The 17443-nt window shown below is 39.0% G+C and overlaps 1 protein-coding gene across 1 annotated transcript; it reads left to right on the top strand.

Annotated features, from left to right (window-relative positions):
* The first annotated feature begins 541 nt into the window (after positions 1–541).
* Positions 542–12835, top strand: LOC5576841 (endoplasmin). Its single transcript, XM_001662901.2, has 2 exons — positions 542–762; positions 10021–12835. The coding sequence occupies exons 1-2, from the start codon at positions 717–719 to the stop codon at positions 12360–12362; spliced, it is 2388 nt and encodes a 795-aa protein (XP_001662951.1). The 5' UTR covers positions 542–716; the 3' UTR covers positions 12363–12835.
* Positions 12836–17443: the final 4608 nt, after the last annotated feature.

Here is a 17443-nt window from a genome sequence, read left to right as displayed (position 1 = left end):
CAGTGCTCACCGCATCAAAACAAAGGCGCCACTGTATATGGGATTTAACATTGTAACAGCTTTGCTGTTCTGTCAAACACACAAGGCTACGGTGGCGCTATCTATGCTTTCCATAGCGTTTTGGTTATTTTAATGATCCATTGGAAAATATGTTGAAAACTGAATTAAAATCAATTTTGACGAAAATGCAGATGGGATAGGCTTGCGATTCATGGCAGTATAGAGATATTAACAAACAATTTTGACAACTTCAATGTTTGATGTTTTGTCTGGTCATGCAATCTGCGTGGAGTCGGTAGTTTGGTGAGTAGATTCATTTGCACGTGTAGTCATAGGTGCTATGACCAAACTCAATCCCATTCGCTTCAAGCACAGCCCTGCGGACCCTCTCATTTTCTGTGTTCTCTCCCTCTCAGCCACCGGCGATTTGGCCCAATCAGCGCTCGCCAAATAATCGCCGTCGCTTGCTTCGGTGTGCGTCCAACGGGACTGTGTGTGCCGCCGACATTGGGAGGAAGCCCTATTTCACCGAGAGAGCCCCCATTCATATTCGTAGTCTTGGTCTAGAATCGGTCGCCGAAAGAAGTGCAGAGGAACGCCACGCCACGTCCATCCATTCGAGAAGAAAGAAGTTTTCTGGACCGAAAATTGTGTGATTTGTTGTGCCGGGAACAATAATTACAGCACGCAAGTGTTGCACCGGAAAGGGCGCTACCATGAAGTACCTGCTGCTTCTGATTGTGGGAGTTTTCCTGTTTGCAGGTGAGTGGAAAGAAAAATGGTGCCCCATGTCTAACGGGAGCTTACGAAGGCGTCCTCTTCTTGTTCTTTGATCTTGATTTGGGGGCCGTCACCGCTTGCTGTGTGTTACGCTGCGGTGTAGAAAATTCCCGAAAAAACTTGGCTACGTGGATCGGATTTTGGGTTGAGATTGATATTTTGAACAGTGGAAGTGCGCTCAGTTGCAAACATTTGAATGGCATAATTGAGATTGTCTAATATAATTAATTTGTTTCTTGATTTATCAATTTCACTATTGAAGAATAATCAAACTACGCTATCAATATTAATCGAAGTTGATGCATTGCATCAACTTGTTAACTGTGCAATTTGATTGTTTAATAAGTTGTTTAACTATTGACAAAGTACTACATCAAAGCTGTTGTTGATTCAGATGACTTAAGCCACGTCAGTGATGAACGCTTTGATTATCTTCTTTCTGCGGATCGGAGCTTCGAGCCGGCTCTGGGATTTCCACTACAAAGCAGTAAATGTAAATACATTATTAAACCGGTTTCGCCCTAACAATATTTTTGTTCAATGTAAACTTTCAACCATTTTATGCTCGTTTTTTGGGATACATATTCTGCTAATTTTCTGATGTCTACATTCCCTCGTTGTTGGGATTTCCCATAAGTTGGGGGCCTCCATCATTAGCCTATCTTATAGTGTGCAGAAGCAGCAGCTGATAAGCAAACGAATGGGCAGTCGGCTATGACGTGTACCAATCTAAGGAAACTTCACTGATTAGAATATTGAAGAAATCAAAAACATAATTGGTTAACAGAATGTTGCCTAGGCAACACCATCATCCTGATTTGGTAAAACTAATTTATAAACATCAACAATTAACATTAACATTAACCATCAATTCGAGTTTTGAAAGTTAAATTTTTATCTAGCTTGAGCCCTACATACTTAACTTTATCTGACCAATTTATTGCAACCCCTCTCATCGTGACAACATATCTACTTGAACGTTACAAATAAAGAGCTTTTGGTTTATGAGGGAATATTATTAGTTGATGTGTAGTCAGATGTGCAAATAGCGTAAAGTGACCAGACGTCCCGGATTAGCCGGGACAGAGCAAATTTCAACTTTACAGTACAGTGTCAATACTTTTTATTTCAATTACCTTAGTATTTAGTACATGTCTTAGATCGAATATGAATGTAAATTACACATCAAATATGAGAAGCGCTTCATTAGGGATGAGATCTGGCATGCGTCCCGGACTTTTTCCGGGACACATCTGGTCACATTAAAATAGCGTATAATATTGGTCCGAAAATGCTGCCTTGAGGAACACCAGCTCGTACAGGTAGTCTTTCAGATTTGGATCTTTGATAATTAACTCGAAATGAGCGATTTGGCAAACAATTTTGAATTTTTCTAACAATGTATGTTGAAAAACCGAAGTATTTTTTTTTTTGTTTTATATTTAACCTTCTTGTCACATACTTGACTGCTTCTTCTGTGTATAATAATATAATAATGTATGTGGTGATTTGGCATACTGTCGAGTAGGCCATGCTAATCTGGAGGATAGTTATCACAAAACTGTCAAGCTAAAAAGACATGAAAACTCCACATTGGCGACGAGCGTTCCTGCGTGTTGCAGTAGTAAATGGAAAATTAAGATGGAAATACTTGGATTGCAAGCATATCTGTTGAAGAACAGAAAGAAGCAGCCAAAATAAAACAATCGAAAATAGTGTAAGTTAAAACTAAAATGAAAACTCGTTGAATAACGGGTTGCCGTAACGACGGTGGAAATGTTCAAGCTCACCCCAGAGGTGGGCTGCCGTAGCGACGGATTCTATCCGTCGGGTCCGGCGGAAACAAAAGCTCGCCTTAGAAGGGGGCTGCCGTAGCAACAGATTTGATCTGTTGGGTCCGGCGGAAAAAAAATCAAGCTCACCATACAACGGAGCTGCCGCAGCGACAGATTTGGTCTGTTGGGTCCGGCGATAAAAAGAACCAAGCTCGCCTTAGAAGGGGGCTGCCGCAGCGACGGATTCTATCCGTTGGGTCCGGCGAAATAAAAACGAAAAAGCTCGCCGTAATAGGGAGCTGCCGTAGCAACAGATTTAGACCTGTTGGATACGGCGGAAAAACCAAGCTCGCCTTATGAAGGGGCTGCCGTAGCAACGGATTCTATCCGTTGGGTCCGGCGGATAAAGATGATGCTCGTTATAGGAGCTAGGTGACCTATAGATGGACTCAACCATAACTGTTGGCAAAGTATAAAAAACGCGTCAATAACGAGTGTTGAACCATTTTTTTCAGATTGAAATAGGAAAACAGGTCCACGATGCAATGGAGTTCAGACCACGACCATTGTGGCCCAATCGGTATAGAATCTGGCCGAAGAAGTACATTCAAACGAAATTGTAACCATATGCCGCAGAAAACGCCACACAAGAAGTTTCAGTATTTTTGAAACAATATTGGTTGATTGGTGCTGTATATCGAGCATATCGAGGTGTCATAGAGTCGTCACGGTGGTGGACCATCACTAAAAATTTACGGACTACACTGGATAAGTTCCTAAAGATGGTAGGGTTGACCGTTAACGAGCGGGCACTTAGCGTACAGGAAGGTTTGTTGGTTCCGCTACGAGATTCGTTCAGGCGTCGAGCTGCCAAGATAACGGTCAACGGGCTTCCAAACATGAAGAAGTATCCGACTTCGAAGTCGAATTTGGGAAGTCTTGATCCGCTGGTAGAGGAAAATTTTCTTCACGGGGACGGTGCTGCAATAACTTGTTCACGTTCAGGTCATTAACTTCCATGAAGTCAACGATGTGATCTAGCCGGGAAGCTACGCTTCCATGTCGGACATTAACTCTACTCAGTCGTGAGCTAGAACGCAACCCATGGAATCTCCGACCAGCGCAACTTGTCTATTGAAGCCAATTCCTTCGTCGATCTTCAAGAATTCCGCATAGACTTTGTTGGCACTGACAACCGAGCGGTTGATGGCATCCGAACAAGCCGTCAGCAATGGAATGGCTTGGATCAGGATGTCGGTTATGGTGGGAAAGTCGGCCATCGAAGGCAAAGCGTCGAACAAATACGAATTGAGGCTGGACAGAATACCCAACGCATTGGTACACATGGACGGACACGGAATCAGCTGAATCGTCACGTAGCCCCGTGTTCTTCAAGAGAAAAGGAGATGTGGTGATTTGGCATATTGTCGAGTAGGCCATGCTAATCTGGAGGATAGTTATCACAAAACTGTCAAGCTAAAAAGACATAAAAACTCCACAATGTATATTATACATTCTATGTGTTAGAATCCAAATTTTCCTGCGAGAGGAAAAGATTTATATGTACAACTTTGGCTTTTTTCCAAGAAAATATGTCGTGTGAAATATATCAAGCAAAAATGATAAGCTACTTTTTGAAATTGCCATAGGAATTTAAGGATCAACCACTGTTAAAAAATCCTACTTGAATTCTTAGATGCAATCTTGTAGGCATTCCTAGATTCTTTCTTAGAAGATATCTCTGGAAGAGTTGTTGAAAGAGTTTTGCTGAATCCATAGAATTCTTTTTGAAAGAATCGCTGGATATCTGATGAAATCTGTATAGCAATCGTTGGATAATTGTTTGCAGCTAACACAAGAGGAATTGTAGCAGGTATACCTGGAAGATTCACTTGAAGTATTTCTGAAAATAAAGAAGAAACATCTAAATGATTTTTAAGGGGCAACAAAAATCCATAAAGAATTCCTCGAAGAATTCTCGTAGGAATCTTTGGAGGGAATCCTAAGGCAATATCAAAAGGAAGTTTAGGGACGACTGTTGCATTGATTCCTCTTTTTCTACATTATTTTTTGTAGGAATCCCTGGAGGAATTAGTTAAAGAATCATTGTTGATGTTCCTGGTAAAATTTCTGTAGAAATTCTTGAAGTCCAAGTTGAAATCTCGATTGCTATCCTGAAAACCTTCGCTGCAAAAATACTTGAAGGCATCTCTGGAAGATGTTTTTGGAGGAACAAATCGTTGGAAGAATTGTTGTACGAATTCCTGGAGCTGGAGGGATTTCCGATGGAATTCGTGGACGAAACTCTAAATAGATTCATATGAACGAATTGTTGCGCTTAGTTAAAATTCATTACCCAAATTATACATCATTGTTCATAACACCTACCTAGTCTGAATTTTTATAGCTCCCAAAACTTTCATGCTTCTCTTTTTTCAAACCTGTGTCGAGAACGTTTTATTGATTGGGAATGGTTTCGAAATCCTGAGTAACATGATTATCTGTTGGACTAGTGAGATATCTGTCAAAATAAAAGTTAATCTTCCATGAATCATTATCCGAAAGGACCATCGATTCTTAGAACAGGATATTTTTGGAAAACTGTTTGGAGGACCATCATGGTAACCATGAAATTTAGGTTTTTGTATGGTTTCATGAGTCGATATCGAGCAATGGAACATCGATTCATGAAGGGTTCACTGTGACAGCGATTTCCAAACTACTATGTGTGGGCTTTTCCAATATTATTTTTTCGTGAAATATTATTAACCTTCCATTGGGGTCATTTTTGGCCAATCGGCACGGTAAATGAGCTGTAACTTTGTATCCACGGACGTTACACTAAGACTAGGAAAGACCCTGAAGTATTTCCTAACCCATGACGCGATGCGCTTAAATGCCTGACGACACTAACTGCACGGCCATATATAGTAACAAAAGCTGTTAAAAATGACAGAAATTGATATAATTTCGTTATCAATATGTCTTTACTCTAAACTTGTCACCTTTTTTGTAACCGATTTATTACAACATTTGTTATATTTCAGACATGGCATTTGTGAGTTGTAAATAACATCTAAAGCTATGAACAGTAAGAAAATTTGCAATAATGTTGTTATGTTGTGACATGTCTGAAACACGTTCTGTAATAATTCTGCTACAATTTTAATAGGATTTATTATATTCTATATTTATTTGGTCTAAATTTTGTTAGATTTTTTGTTGTTTTGACTACTAACGGTATATGTTTTATAACAACTGATGATATTATGAAATCATATCAGAGCAACTCATTCTGTTATAATCTTGTTTCTTCTATCTGATCTGCGACTCCTCTAAGGATTTCTTCTGGAATATCTCTACAGGAATTTATGCAGAAATGTCTTCAAGGCTTTCTTCAAATTACAGTACGACGATTTGTTCATGGATTACTCCAGATATTTCTCCTCAATTCCTTCTGGTAGTCTTCTCGAGAATCTTCTTGGTATTATTGCTGAGATTTTCTCCGGGATCGCTCCAGTAATTCTCCTGGAGAAATTCAATTACGGATTCTACCAGAAATAACCCCTGTCGAAAAAAAATTCGGACTGAAGTGGGAATAGAACCCGCACTCCTTGGTCGATGTGATTGCTTTGTAAGTTTAGAAAATTAAGGAATCCCCAGTTAAATTCCTGAAAGAACCCCTGGAGAAATTCTTGCAGAAGCCTATCGAGGGATTTCTGAGGATATCTCTGGAGTAATTTCTGAAAAAAATCCCTGGAACATCAATAATATGCTTTTTGGCTACGCAGTCTTTATTTTTTCAACGGCTTTTTTTTATAATAAAGACTGTGTAGACAAAAAGCATATTTCAAATGTGCATTTGATTGTCTACTAGCTCATCCCTGGAACAATTTCTAGAAAATCCTGAAGAAAAAGCTGAATAAATCTCTACAGAAATCGCTGTAGAAAGTTTACTAGAGAAATCCCTGGATGAGTCTATAGAGAAACTCCTGACGGAATCTTTGAAAAGCTTCTGGAAGAATTCCTGGAGAATCCTTGGAGGTATCCCACGAAAAATTCCACTGTAGAGGAGATTTTTCTGGTGGAATTTGTAGAAAAATCTGTGGAGAAATCCTTGAAATATTTTTTGGAGAAATCTCTGGACGATTCCATAAAAAGATTTTTCAAAATGAGTTAATTTAGAGCATTTATTGGAGAAATATTTGTAGAGATTTTCCCGAAATAATTCCTGAAGAAACTCTTAGAATAATTTCTGATAAAATTCCTGCAGGAATTCATAGGAGAATCTTTGATGGAATTTCAAGAAGAACTCTTGGAGGAATCCCCGAAGGATTTCTTGGAGGCCTAGAACGAATCTCTGGATAAATTCCTATGGCAATCCCTGGAGGATTATCTGGAGAAATCATTAAAATAATTCGTGTAGCGATTTTCCTCGTGGTAACTCTGGGAGAATTCCTGCAAGAAATTCTTAAGGAATTTGTGAGTTGTGGAGCACCTGGAGAAATTTCTGGTAGAATACCTGAAGCGATCCGGGAAGGAATCCCGGGAGAAATCTCCGGAATAATTCCTGGAAGAATCTTGAGAGGACTACTTGTGGATATCTTTGTATGTTACCGTGGAGGAAACTCTCAAGAAATCATTCGAGAAATATCTTGACTTCTTCTTCTTTTCTGGCGTTACGTCCCCACTGGGCCAGAGCCTGCTTCTCAGCTTAGTGTTCTTATGAGCACTTCCACAGTTATTAACTGAGAGCTTACTATGCCAATGACCATTTTTGCATGCGTATATCGTGTGGCAGGTACGATTAGTTTATGTATCTATATCAGGGTGACCAGCGCACCGGGAAATCGGGAAAACCGGGGAAAAGCCGGGAATTTCGAATCACCGGGAGAAAACCGGGAAATATACGGGAATTTCAATTAGCACTGGGAAAATTGTGCATACCAAGTAATGTTTTAACCAGCACAATCTATACTTTAGTGGGTTTTTACAAAAGCTTCTGATTTCAAATCCCAAGTTAAGCTAAGTATGCTGTTCCGCTCAAGAAAAGTAAAAATTTCTGCCCAAGAAATGGTCAAGAAATTTCCTACAGTGAGCTCCATTTGAATTGACATTTCTCTTCAACTGCGTACTGCAATCAAAGAAAAATGCTTTTCTTGAGCATTTCTTGCAAGAAATTTCCCACGCATCGAGATAGGCGATTACTTTTCTGTTGAAGTGCATACTTCGCTTTAGTCAATAAAGTCAAGAACATATTATTTATACAAATGTTACCACATGCTCTAATCCAGTAAATTAAAAACTTTTAATGAAAAATCATCTTGCGAAAAGTTTTTCATATAGTTTTATGAAGCATTTTATGTTAAAAACTCCAAAGTTTGGATATTATAAATTTCTCTAAGCAAGCTTGCAATTCACTGAGATCAAATTAAATGCGTTTACAACCTATGATATTGATTGCCATTCGTTTCCTGTTTGGGCTTGGTTAAAATAGTATAAAATTTTAATTCATTTCAGAATTATGACTGTTATTTTTTATCAGAAATAATTGAACTGAGAAAATGTTCTAGATGTGTGGGAATGAAACATAACAAAAAATTCTATGCTGATGACCATCAAACGAAATGTTGAACAATTGATTGATATATTAAATTATTATGTTTATTATTATTTATTTATATATTTATTATTATTATTGTTATTTTTTATGTTTACCACCGTTGGTTCAAACTATGTGACCGTTTAAAATTTAAACTATGATTCATTCAAAGATTGTCTCGATCGCATCATATAAACAAGGGTCAAATTTTTTTAACACTGAACTTTTTCATAACAAATTCCACGATTACTTAATATGACCGTAGTAAAATATCGTTTCATGGATCAAACTGAAATTTAGCAGAATCAGTATAAACCCAGAAAATTTGAATGCGCAGGAAAATATCTGATTACCGTCTACCCCTAATAGAAATACTTTGATTTATGACCAAAAAACTACCAAATAAGTACTTGAAAGTCGTTTGAAATGGTGAAAAAATCGCAATAATGATTTTTAGCATATCATCAAACCGGGAATATTTTTGAAATACTGGGAAAAAACCGGGAGAAAACCGGGAATTTGAAATTGACTTTTCACTGGCCACCCTGCTATATGTATATGTATCTATAGAGTATCTATGCCCTGGGAAGTCGAGAAAATTTCCAACCCAAAAAGATCCTCGACCGGTGGGATTCGAACCCACGACCCTCAGCTTGGTCTTGCTGAATAGCTGCGCGTTCACCGCTACGGCTATCTGGGCCCCAAAGAAATATCTTGAGTGATCCTTGAAAAAATATGCTTGTGTAACTCCTGGTGAAATTCATGGAAAAAACTTGAAGATATGAAAACCACTAATTGAACATCAACATACTCTAATAATCCCTCCATAAAATTAAATAAAGTGTAGCCTTGAAAATATCTCTGCAAGAATCCTTGGATGATTTTCTAGACCTAGAAGAATCTCTAAAGGAATACAAGAAGAAATCTGAATAAATTCCAGAGCATTCCTAAAACAGATCTTGGCGGCTTTCTGAGAGAAATTTCTGGAAGAATCCCAGTAAAAATTTTACTGGAGAAATTTCTAAAGAAATCTCTGTAAATATTTTTTGCAGGAATTCTTGGACGCATCCCTGGAGGAATTGCTAAAATATTTCTGGAGCTCTATCGGAACCAGTCTAAAATGTATCACGACTGGCAAAAGGTAGAGGATCATTCCGGGTTGGAAATTTTCTCGACTTCTCAGGCATAGATTATCTTCGTACTTGCCACATGATATACAAAGGCAAAAATAGTCAAATGGCAAAGCTCTCCGTTAATAACTGTGGAAGTGCTCATAGGAATACTAATCTGAGAAGACAGGTTCCCCTGTGCCCTTGTGCCCAGAATGGCGACACTCACAATAAATTTCCAGGGTTCCATTCTCGAGTTCCATATCTTTCATATAAAGCTAAAAGAACGGATATCGGTTCAAAATTTGATTTTTGAGAGCGTTTCAAAGTCATTAACCATTTTTGACCCATGAATTATTTAATATTTTTGTATTTGTCGGATCAGGCAACATAGCTTAAAATCGTCTTCTATTAAAATAAGAACGAGTCAAAAGTAACTCCATAGGTTTTAAGAGTATTTTAAATTATTAGTTTTAAATTTTATTTTGCCGATTTGCTGAACTTTAAACATAACTTTTATGGGCACCTGAACTACTCATGAAAGCATAACTGACCCATATGGATTTTAGAATCACATATTTTTTGACAGTTACGGTAGGACTCTGCGGCTACCGGAAACCTAAAAATTTTCTTAACCCCAATTCTGAACCAAAACTACCCGCAATCAGACAAAGAAATAATCGACTTCCTCTACAGTATCTCAAATCTCCCAGCTAAATTAACATGAATATTTCCCTCTCTTTGTTCCCCACAGGAATCTCCTCGGTCCGCGCGGAGGACGATGCTGACATCGAGGACCTACCGGTCGTCGAGATGAACCTGGGCGCCTCCAAGGAGGGTTCCCGAACCGATGCCGAAGCCGTACAGCGCGAAGAGGAAGCCATCAAACTGGACGGCCTGAACGTATCCCAGATCAAGGAACTGCGCGAAAAGTCGGAAAAGTTCACCTTCCAGGCCGAGGTCAACCGGATGATGAAGCTGATCATCAACTCGCTGTACCGCAACAAGGAAATCTTCCTGCGTGAGTTGATCTCGAACGCTTCGGATGCTCTGGACAAGATCCGTCTGCTGTCGCTCACCGAACCGGGCGTGTTGGACTCGAACAGCAACCTGGAGATCAAGATTAAGGCCGATAAGGATGGCAAGGTGCTGCACATTATCGATACCGGTATCGGCATGACAAAACAGGATCTAGTCAACAATTTGGGAACGATCGCCAAGTCCGGAACGGCCGATTTCCTCTCGAAGATGCAGGAAACGAAGACGGAGACGCAGGATGTCAACGACATGATTGGACAGTTCGGTGTCGGTTTCTACTCGGCTTTCCTGGTGGCTGATCGCGTGGTCGTTACCACAAAGCACAACGATGACGTTCAGTACATCTGGGAGTCGGATGCCGCCAGCTTCAGCATCGTTGAAGATCCTCGTGGAAACACTCTCCAACGTGGTTCGCAAATCTCGCTGCACCTGAAGGAAGAGGCCCAGGACTTCTTGGAGGAGGACACCGTCAAGCAGCTGATCAAGAAGTACTCGCAGTTCATCAATTTCCCCATCTACATGTGGACGAGCAAGGAGGTTGAAGAGGAAGTTCCAGTCGAGGAAGAGGTCACCGAAAAGCCCGAGAAGAAGGACGAAGATCTGACCGAGGAAGAGGACGGAAAGGTTGAGGAAGAGGCCGAAGAAGAGAAGCCAAAGACCAAGAAAATCAAGAAGACCGTTTGGGACTGGGAAGTCATGAACGACAGCAAGCCAATCTGGACGCGTAAGCCGAATGATGTGACGGACGAAGAGTACACCGAGTTCTACAAGAGCCTGACCAAGGACACTTCGGATCCATTGACGCACACTCACTTCGTCGCCGAAGGTGAAGTGACCTTCAAGTCGTTGCTGTTCATCCCGAAGGTCCAGCCATCGGAGAGTTTCAACAAGTACGGAACCAAGTCGGACAACATCAAGCTATACGTGCGACGTGTGTTCATCACCGACGAGTTCAACGACATGATGCCCAACTACCTGAACTTCATCCGTGGTGTTGTCGATTCCGACGACCTCCCGCTGAACGTTTCTCGTGAAACGCTCCAACAGCACAAGCTGATCAAGGTCATCAAGAAGAAACTTGTCCGCAAGGCACTCGATATGATCAAGAAGCTGGACAAGGAAACGTACGACAAGTTCTGGAAGGAGTTCTCCACCAACATCAAGCTCGGCATCATGGAAGACCCCAGCAATCGGTCGCGTCTGGCCAAACTGTTGCGCTTCCAGTCGTCTAACAGCAAGAGCTCCAAGGAATACACCAGCCTGTCCGATTACGTCTCCCGCATGAAGCCAAAGCAGGAACACATCTACTTCATTGCCGGTTCCAGCCGTGCCGAAGTCGAGAAGACTCCATTTGCCGAACGTCTGCTTTCGCGTGGCTACGAAGTCCTCTATCTGGTCGAAGCCGTCGACGAATACTCCATCTCCGCTCTGCCCGAATTCGATGGCAAGAAGTTCCAGAACATTGCCAAGGAAGGTTTCGTGCTAAACGAATCGGACGAAGCCAAGGCCAAGTTCGATGAGCTGAAGACCGAATTCGAACCACTGCTGAAGTGGTTGAACGATGTCGCTCTCAAGGACAAGATTGCCAAGGCTCTGGTATCGGAACGTTTGTCCAACTCCCCTTGTGCCCTGGTCGCTTCCATGTTCGGCTGGACCGGAAACATGGAACGTCTGGCTCTGGCCAACGCTCACCAGAAGACCGACGATCCTCAACGCCAGTACTACCTGAACCAGCGCAAGACCCTCGAAATCAACCCTCGCCATCCTTTGATGCGGGAATTGCTGCGCCGCGTGGAAGCCGATTCCGACGATGTCGTCGCCAAGGATATGGCCGTGCTGATGTTCAACACCGCCACTCTGCGGTCCGGATTCCAGCTGCCGGAAACGGCCGACTTTGCCGACAGTATCGAGCGAATGATGCGCCAAACGTTGGGAGTGTCCCAGGACGAACAGCCGGAACCGGAGGAATTTGTCGAGGAGGACAGCGCCGACGCGGCCTCCCAGGAAGAGGAGGAAGAGGTCAACGCCGATGATGACGCCGAGCATGACGAACTGTAAAATCTACACAAATCAAGGATGGACGTGAAGGAATGACTGGAGGGCGTGAATGTGCGAGGACGGATGAATGTGTAGAAAGGACTGATTTTAAACCGATAAGCGCGTCCTGTAATTCCAAGTTAGTCGAGGGTAGGAGCATATTTTTGTTGCTCCGCTTGACCCTACAGAGTTAAGCCGTGTCCGTACGTTATAGTGATTAGTAACTAATTTGCATTTCGTATAATAGCCGAAGGACAGTGTTCTTTTGTTTAGTTTTTCTTTGTTTTGGTTTATTAAAATGTGTTTCAAACATATAGAATTGTATATTTATTGAGCTGTACAAAACAAGATCATCACCGGAGAATTTTTGTTTGGTGTCCGTGCAAAGCGATGATCCAGCCGTATGAACATCTAGATTCTATTCAAATTGATGGTAGCATAAATATATGTGAGCGGATGAGTTGAAAAAAATAAATGATGTATGAAATATGGAATATGTTTACTGATTGGAAAATAATATCGAGAAATGCTAATTCACACCGAACCGAACCGATTCTGGGGGCTCTCGCTAAGAATACTTATTAAATGTTGAGTGAGCAACACACTCGTTATCGAAAACTTCGAAGAAATGCAGGGTGTCTACTACCTGGAAAAACCTGGAATTATCAGGGAATTTTATTCAACCTGGAAAAAACCTGGAATACTCAGGGAATTTTGGCTACACTCAGGGAAATTGTTTTAAAACTGTAATAAATAGTAGAATATGTTGTTTTTGTGACACAAAATCTCCTCAATCTAAAAATTTTTCGGCTGCGCCGCTATTAAAACGCTAGTTGACATGTTCAGTATTTTATCGACTTCTAATCAATCAGCATGAAGCATGTTTAGACAAGGAATCAGAACTTCAAATTGCCAAATTGGTAAATGCAAGTACAATTCCAGTTGGGTGTCGTTAGTGAGCAGTTGATAAATTGAAAACATTAAAAAAAATTAACAAACATGTTTTTTGTCTATTTGAACAAATAAAAAAAACGATCAACTGATGGAACATACACACTTCGTAGTTGCTACTCCGTGATCAATCAGGATAGTGATATTACACAGAGAACCACTCAGATGATGCTTGGGTTTTAGCTTTTTTTTTCATCTTCAATGTACAATCACACTATCCTTGATATTTTTCGATTGATAACGGCGCCGGCTACGTCCTTATGTCCACCGGGGAGAGGAAGGAAGTTAATTAGTTAGCTGTTGTTACTAGAAAACCGGAGAATCTCCTGCATTTCCCACAGCTACCTTGGAGGTAGGAGTGCTTTGTTAGTGATGGATGAGGTATTCGACCGTATGGATACCACTGTGGTAAGCGGTTAAGTCGATATGATATATTCAATTCTAGCGATAGACCACCAACCCCGTCTCATGTTTTTTGTCTATTTAAACAAATAATAAACTTTGTAGGAAAAGAGCAAAAATTACAACATGCACGAAAAATAGTTCATTCCCCGAGTAAGCATTTTTATTAGAATCTTGATCACTATTTTAATGAAAGTCTCTATTTTTGGTTGTGGTCTCTAAAGTCTCCATTTTAATAAAAAAATATCTTTCAAGTCACTTTTTAATCTGCTTGCTGATGATTCACAAAAAAAAAATTCTAGAGACTCCAGAGAAACCTACAAAAACTATTAGACGACCATTCCACAAGTTCTTAATGATAGTTTTCTCATATCTTGAGGAATGCTTCAAGAGTTGTAGTATATTTCTCCATTGATTTCAACTTGAAAACAGGGATAGCTCCAAAAAGCCTTCAGGCATTCGATTATATCTATTATATTTTTTTTCCAATAATTCCTCGATAAATTTGACCTAGGATTTATTGTTAAGTTCCTCCAGAAATTGCTCTTGAAATTTCTCCAGCATATCAATAAAATGTTGTTGCTGCAGTTCAAACATTTCTATAACATATTTTCAAATAAAATTGAGTATTCATTAATTTGAATTCATCAAGGCGTGCTTAGAACTCACACAAGATTCATCTAGGATTTTCTTTCGAAACTCAACGCAGATTTTTTTTTTGTAATTTTCTCCAGAACAATCTAAAAAAAATCTTTAAATGAATTCCAGCATTCCCTGGATGAATGACTATAAAAAAATATTTGAAGACTTCATTGAGAAATTTGTCAAAAAAAACTGGAGGAATTCCTGAAGAAATTTTGAGTTTTTGAAGATGCTTTGAACGGGAATGCTGGAGGAAGTCCTAGGGAAATCAATGGAATAATTTTTGGATGGCTGATTCCAGATGTGGTTATCCTTTGAAAAATTTCAGATTGAATTATTGAAGGTATGTAAAACGAAATTCTTGGAGGAAATACTTAGAAAGTTCGAGAAAAATCTCAAAACAAATTCTTGAAGATATCTGTGGAGTAACATGTGAAAGAAATCTTTAGTAATTCGAGCTGTTATTCATATTTGTCGTAATATCATGAGAATTTCCTCATTTTTTCTCAAGCAAGAGGTCTCAAACAGAACGCTCTCCAGCAATTCTGAATCCCATTTAAAGGGAAGGGATTTTTTTTTTCGGGAGATCAAATAGATTTTTTTTTTCATATCTGATAATGATGATTAAAAGCACTTTATCGCCGATTGTTTTCCTATGTTTACATGCTAAGAACAAAACAGATAATTGTTTTTATCGAAGTAAAAAATATTTTGAAATTTATTATATTATTTATTATATATAATCTTGTTAGATAAATTTGTTTTCAAAGATACCCTTGATTTAAAAAAAGGTTTAAATCATCTAAAATTTATTATTCGTATATTTTGGAGATTTTTTTTAAACCTGGAATTATTTTATAAATACTGGAAATTCCAGGGAATTTAATTTCTCTAAATGAGTAGACACCCTGAAATGCTCAAACTGAATAATCAGTCAAAATTCATGAGAGTTTATTTCTACTACACTGCCCATACTCGCATAAAAGTCCCATTTATTTCAAAAATCTCAATGAATATGGGACTGTTTTGCGAGTATGGACAGTACATGTCATTTGACATAATTCTGTTATAACCCTCCACATGTACACTTCACCCTAAGCAGTTCTTCTGTTGAATACGATATGTCCATAAAACAAGCTATTCATGGAATTCCACATCAACTTCTACTACTATTCCACGTATTTTCAACACAATGTACCAAAATGTCGATTCCTACAGAAGATATTTCACTGACGTGTCCCACATCAATTAAATCCACTGGCTTCGGCGTCTTCAATGAAAACTCTTCCGCCTTACGGAAACTTCAGACAGATATGTTCCAAACACGCTTGTAATGTAATATTAGTACAAACTTATTATCCCATTATAAAAACTTATTCTTCTACCATAACAAAGAAATTTGCTCAAGAGAGAAATTCAATCCAACGGATTGCAGAAGAGATATTCATGAGTTTGTTTGCTATTATTTAGCATAATATTGGATTATAGCCCTGCAGACATGTAAAAAAAATCCCAAACAAAATAGGCTCAAAGGGATTTGTTTCTTTAGCAACATCCTTCATTAAGATTTGAAGAATGAGTTTTCAATATGGGATGATAAGTTTTTTCTTACTTTACACACACTTAAATTATTTCACCGACCTCAGTAAAATTTTTCGCCGAGAACCCAACAGCTGAGAGCTCAGTAAACTTTAACGCCGAATTTCGGTACTTATTTTACCGAGATTTCGGCAATCCGAATTTTTTGCCGAAAATTTCGGCGAACGTTACCGAGATTCGGTAAAGTTTATCGAGAATCGTCTAACTATTACCGAGATATCAGCTGTTGGGTTCTCGGCGAATCTGTTTAAGTGTGCAGTAATAGCGTGTTTGGAACATTTCTCAAAAATTCTCCATAGTAAGTTCCATTGTCTTTGGACCACCTTTAAATCAGCACCTAGAGAGCTGAAAATTTCACAGAACACTATTTATGGTAAAGATGCTTTAAAACATTTTATGGTAAAGATGCTAAGGAGCATATGGGAGATTGGATTTTCAAACAATTTTCAAATTTGAATCGCCCAAATGTACATATGTTTGGATGTATATATAAATGAATGTACGTATGTATATCTGTAAGTAAATATTTAAGTATACTAGGAATACTGGAAAATGGATATTAGTCAAGATTTCAGTGCTTTTTTTCAAATGCGACAGGTCATTTTATAAAACTGTTATCCATCTATAAGTATTCACCTATTAGAATAACAAATAAAGCAACTATTTCCAATAAAAAAAATAAATTATCAAGATTTTTAATTTATGTGCAAGTATGTAATACATTTGAAATGATTCCGGTATTTCACTTTTGTATCTACGAGTAAAAAGAGAAAATTCGCATAATGTATGATCTCGTCCTAAAAGCCATAGGTGACCAAGTGTGTAGCTTGTTATTACTGAGCAAACGAATGGATTTACACTTTATTTCATAATGCTACGATGAAGAGAAGATCCTCCTATGTCTCCCACTAGTGACAGTTTTTATTTTGGTCCGTTTATCTGCTTAATAACAACGAGATACACACTCAGTTACCAAAGCTTTTTAGGGTGAAGATATGTAGAAGCCAAACCTCGAATTTCCAAAAGCACAAGTCTAGAGAAGCAGACAACCGGTAACTCACTGGTCACTCGCTGGTGACCAATCAATAAAATGTTCGACGTAAAATGTTGTCTGGTTCTCTAGATTTGTGCTTTTGAAAATTCGAGGTTTGACTTCGATGCATCTTCACCTTAGGACGAGATCATAAGTTATGCGAGAAATATTTCCTAATAACTTCTTACATCATTATGATCAATTTAGGTACGATTTTCAAAGGTTTTCGTGGAAAATAATTAAAATAATGCTTAAGACAGTTTTGCAATTATGCGTACCGTAAAACGGGGTATCTTTGATAATGCGGGTGACTTTGATAGTGCGTAACCCACCTCATACTAAACGAAATATCATAATTTCTGTTAATCAGTTAAGCAAAACGAATGCAAAACTAAATAATATTAGTATGACACTTCATGTAAGCGCGGTTTTTATTTGAATCATAAACATTTGAGGATTTTTATACGAATATTAA

Source organism: Aedes aegypti, chromosome 1 (assembly GCF_002204515.2).
Source record: "Aedes aegypti strain LVP_AGWG chromosome 1, AaegL5.0 Primary Assembly, whole genome shotgun sequence".
NCBI lineage: Eukaryota > Metazoa > Arthropoda > Insecta > Diptera > Culicidae > Aedes > Aedes aegypti.
This window is presented reverse-complemented; position numbering and strand designations above follow the sequence as displayed.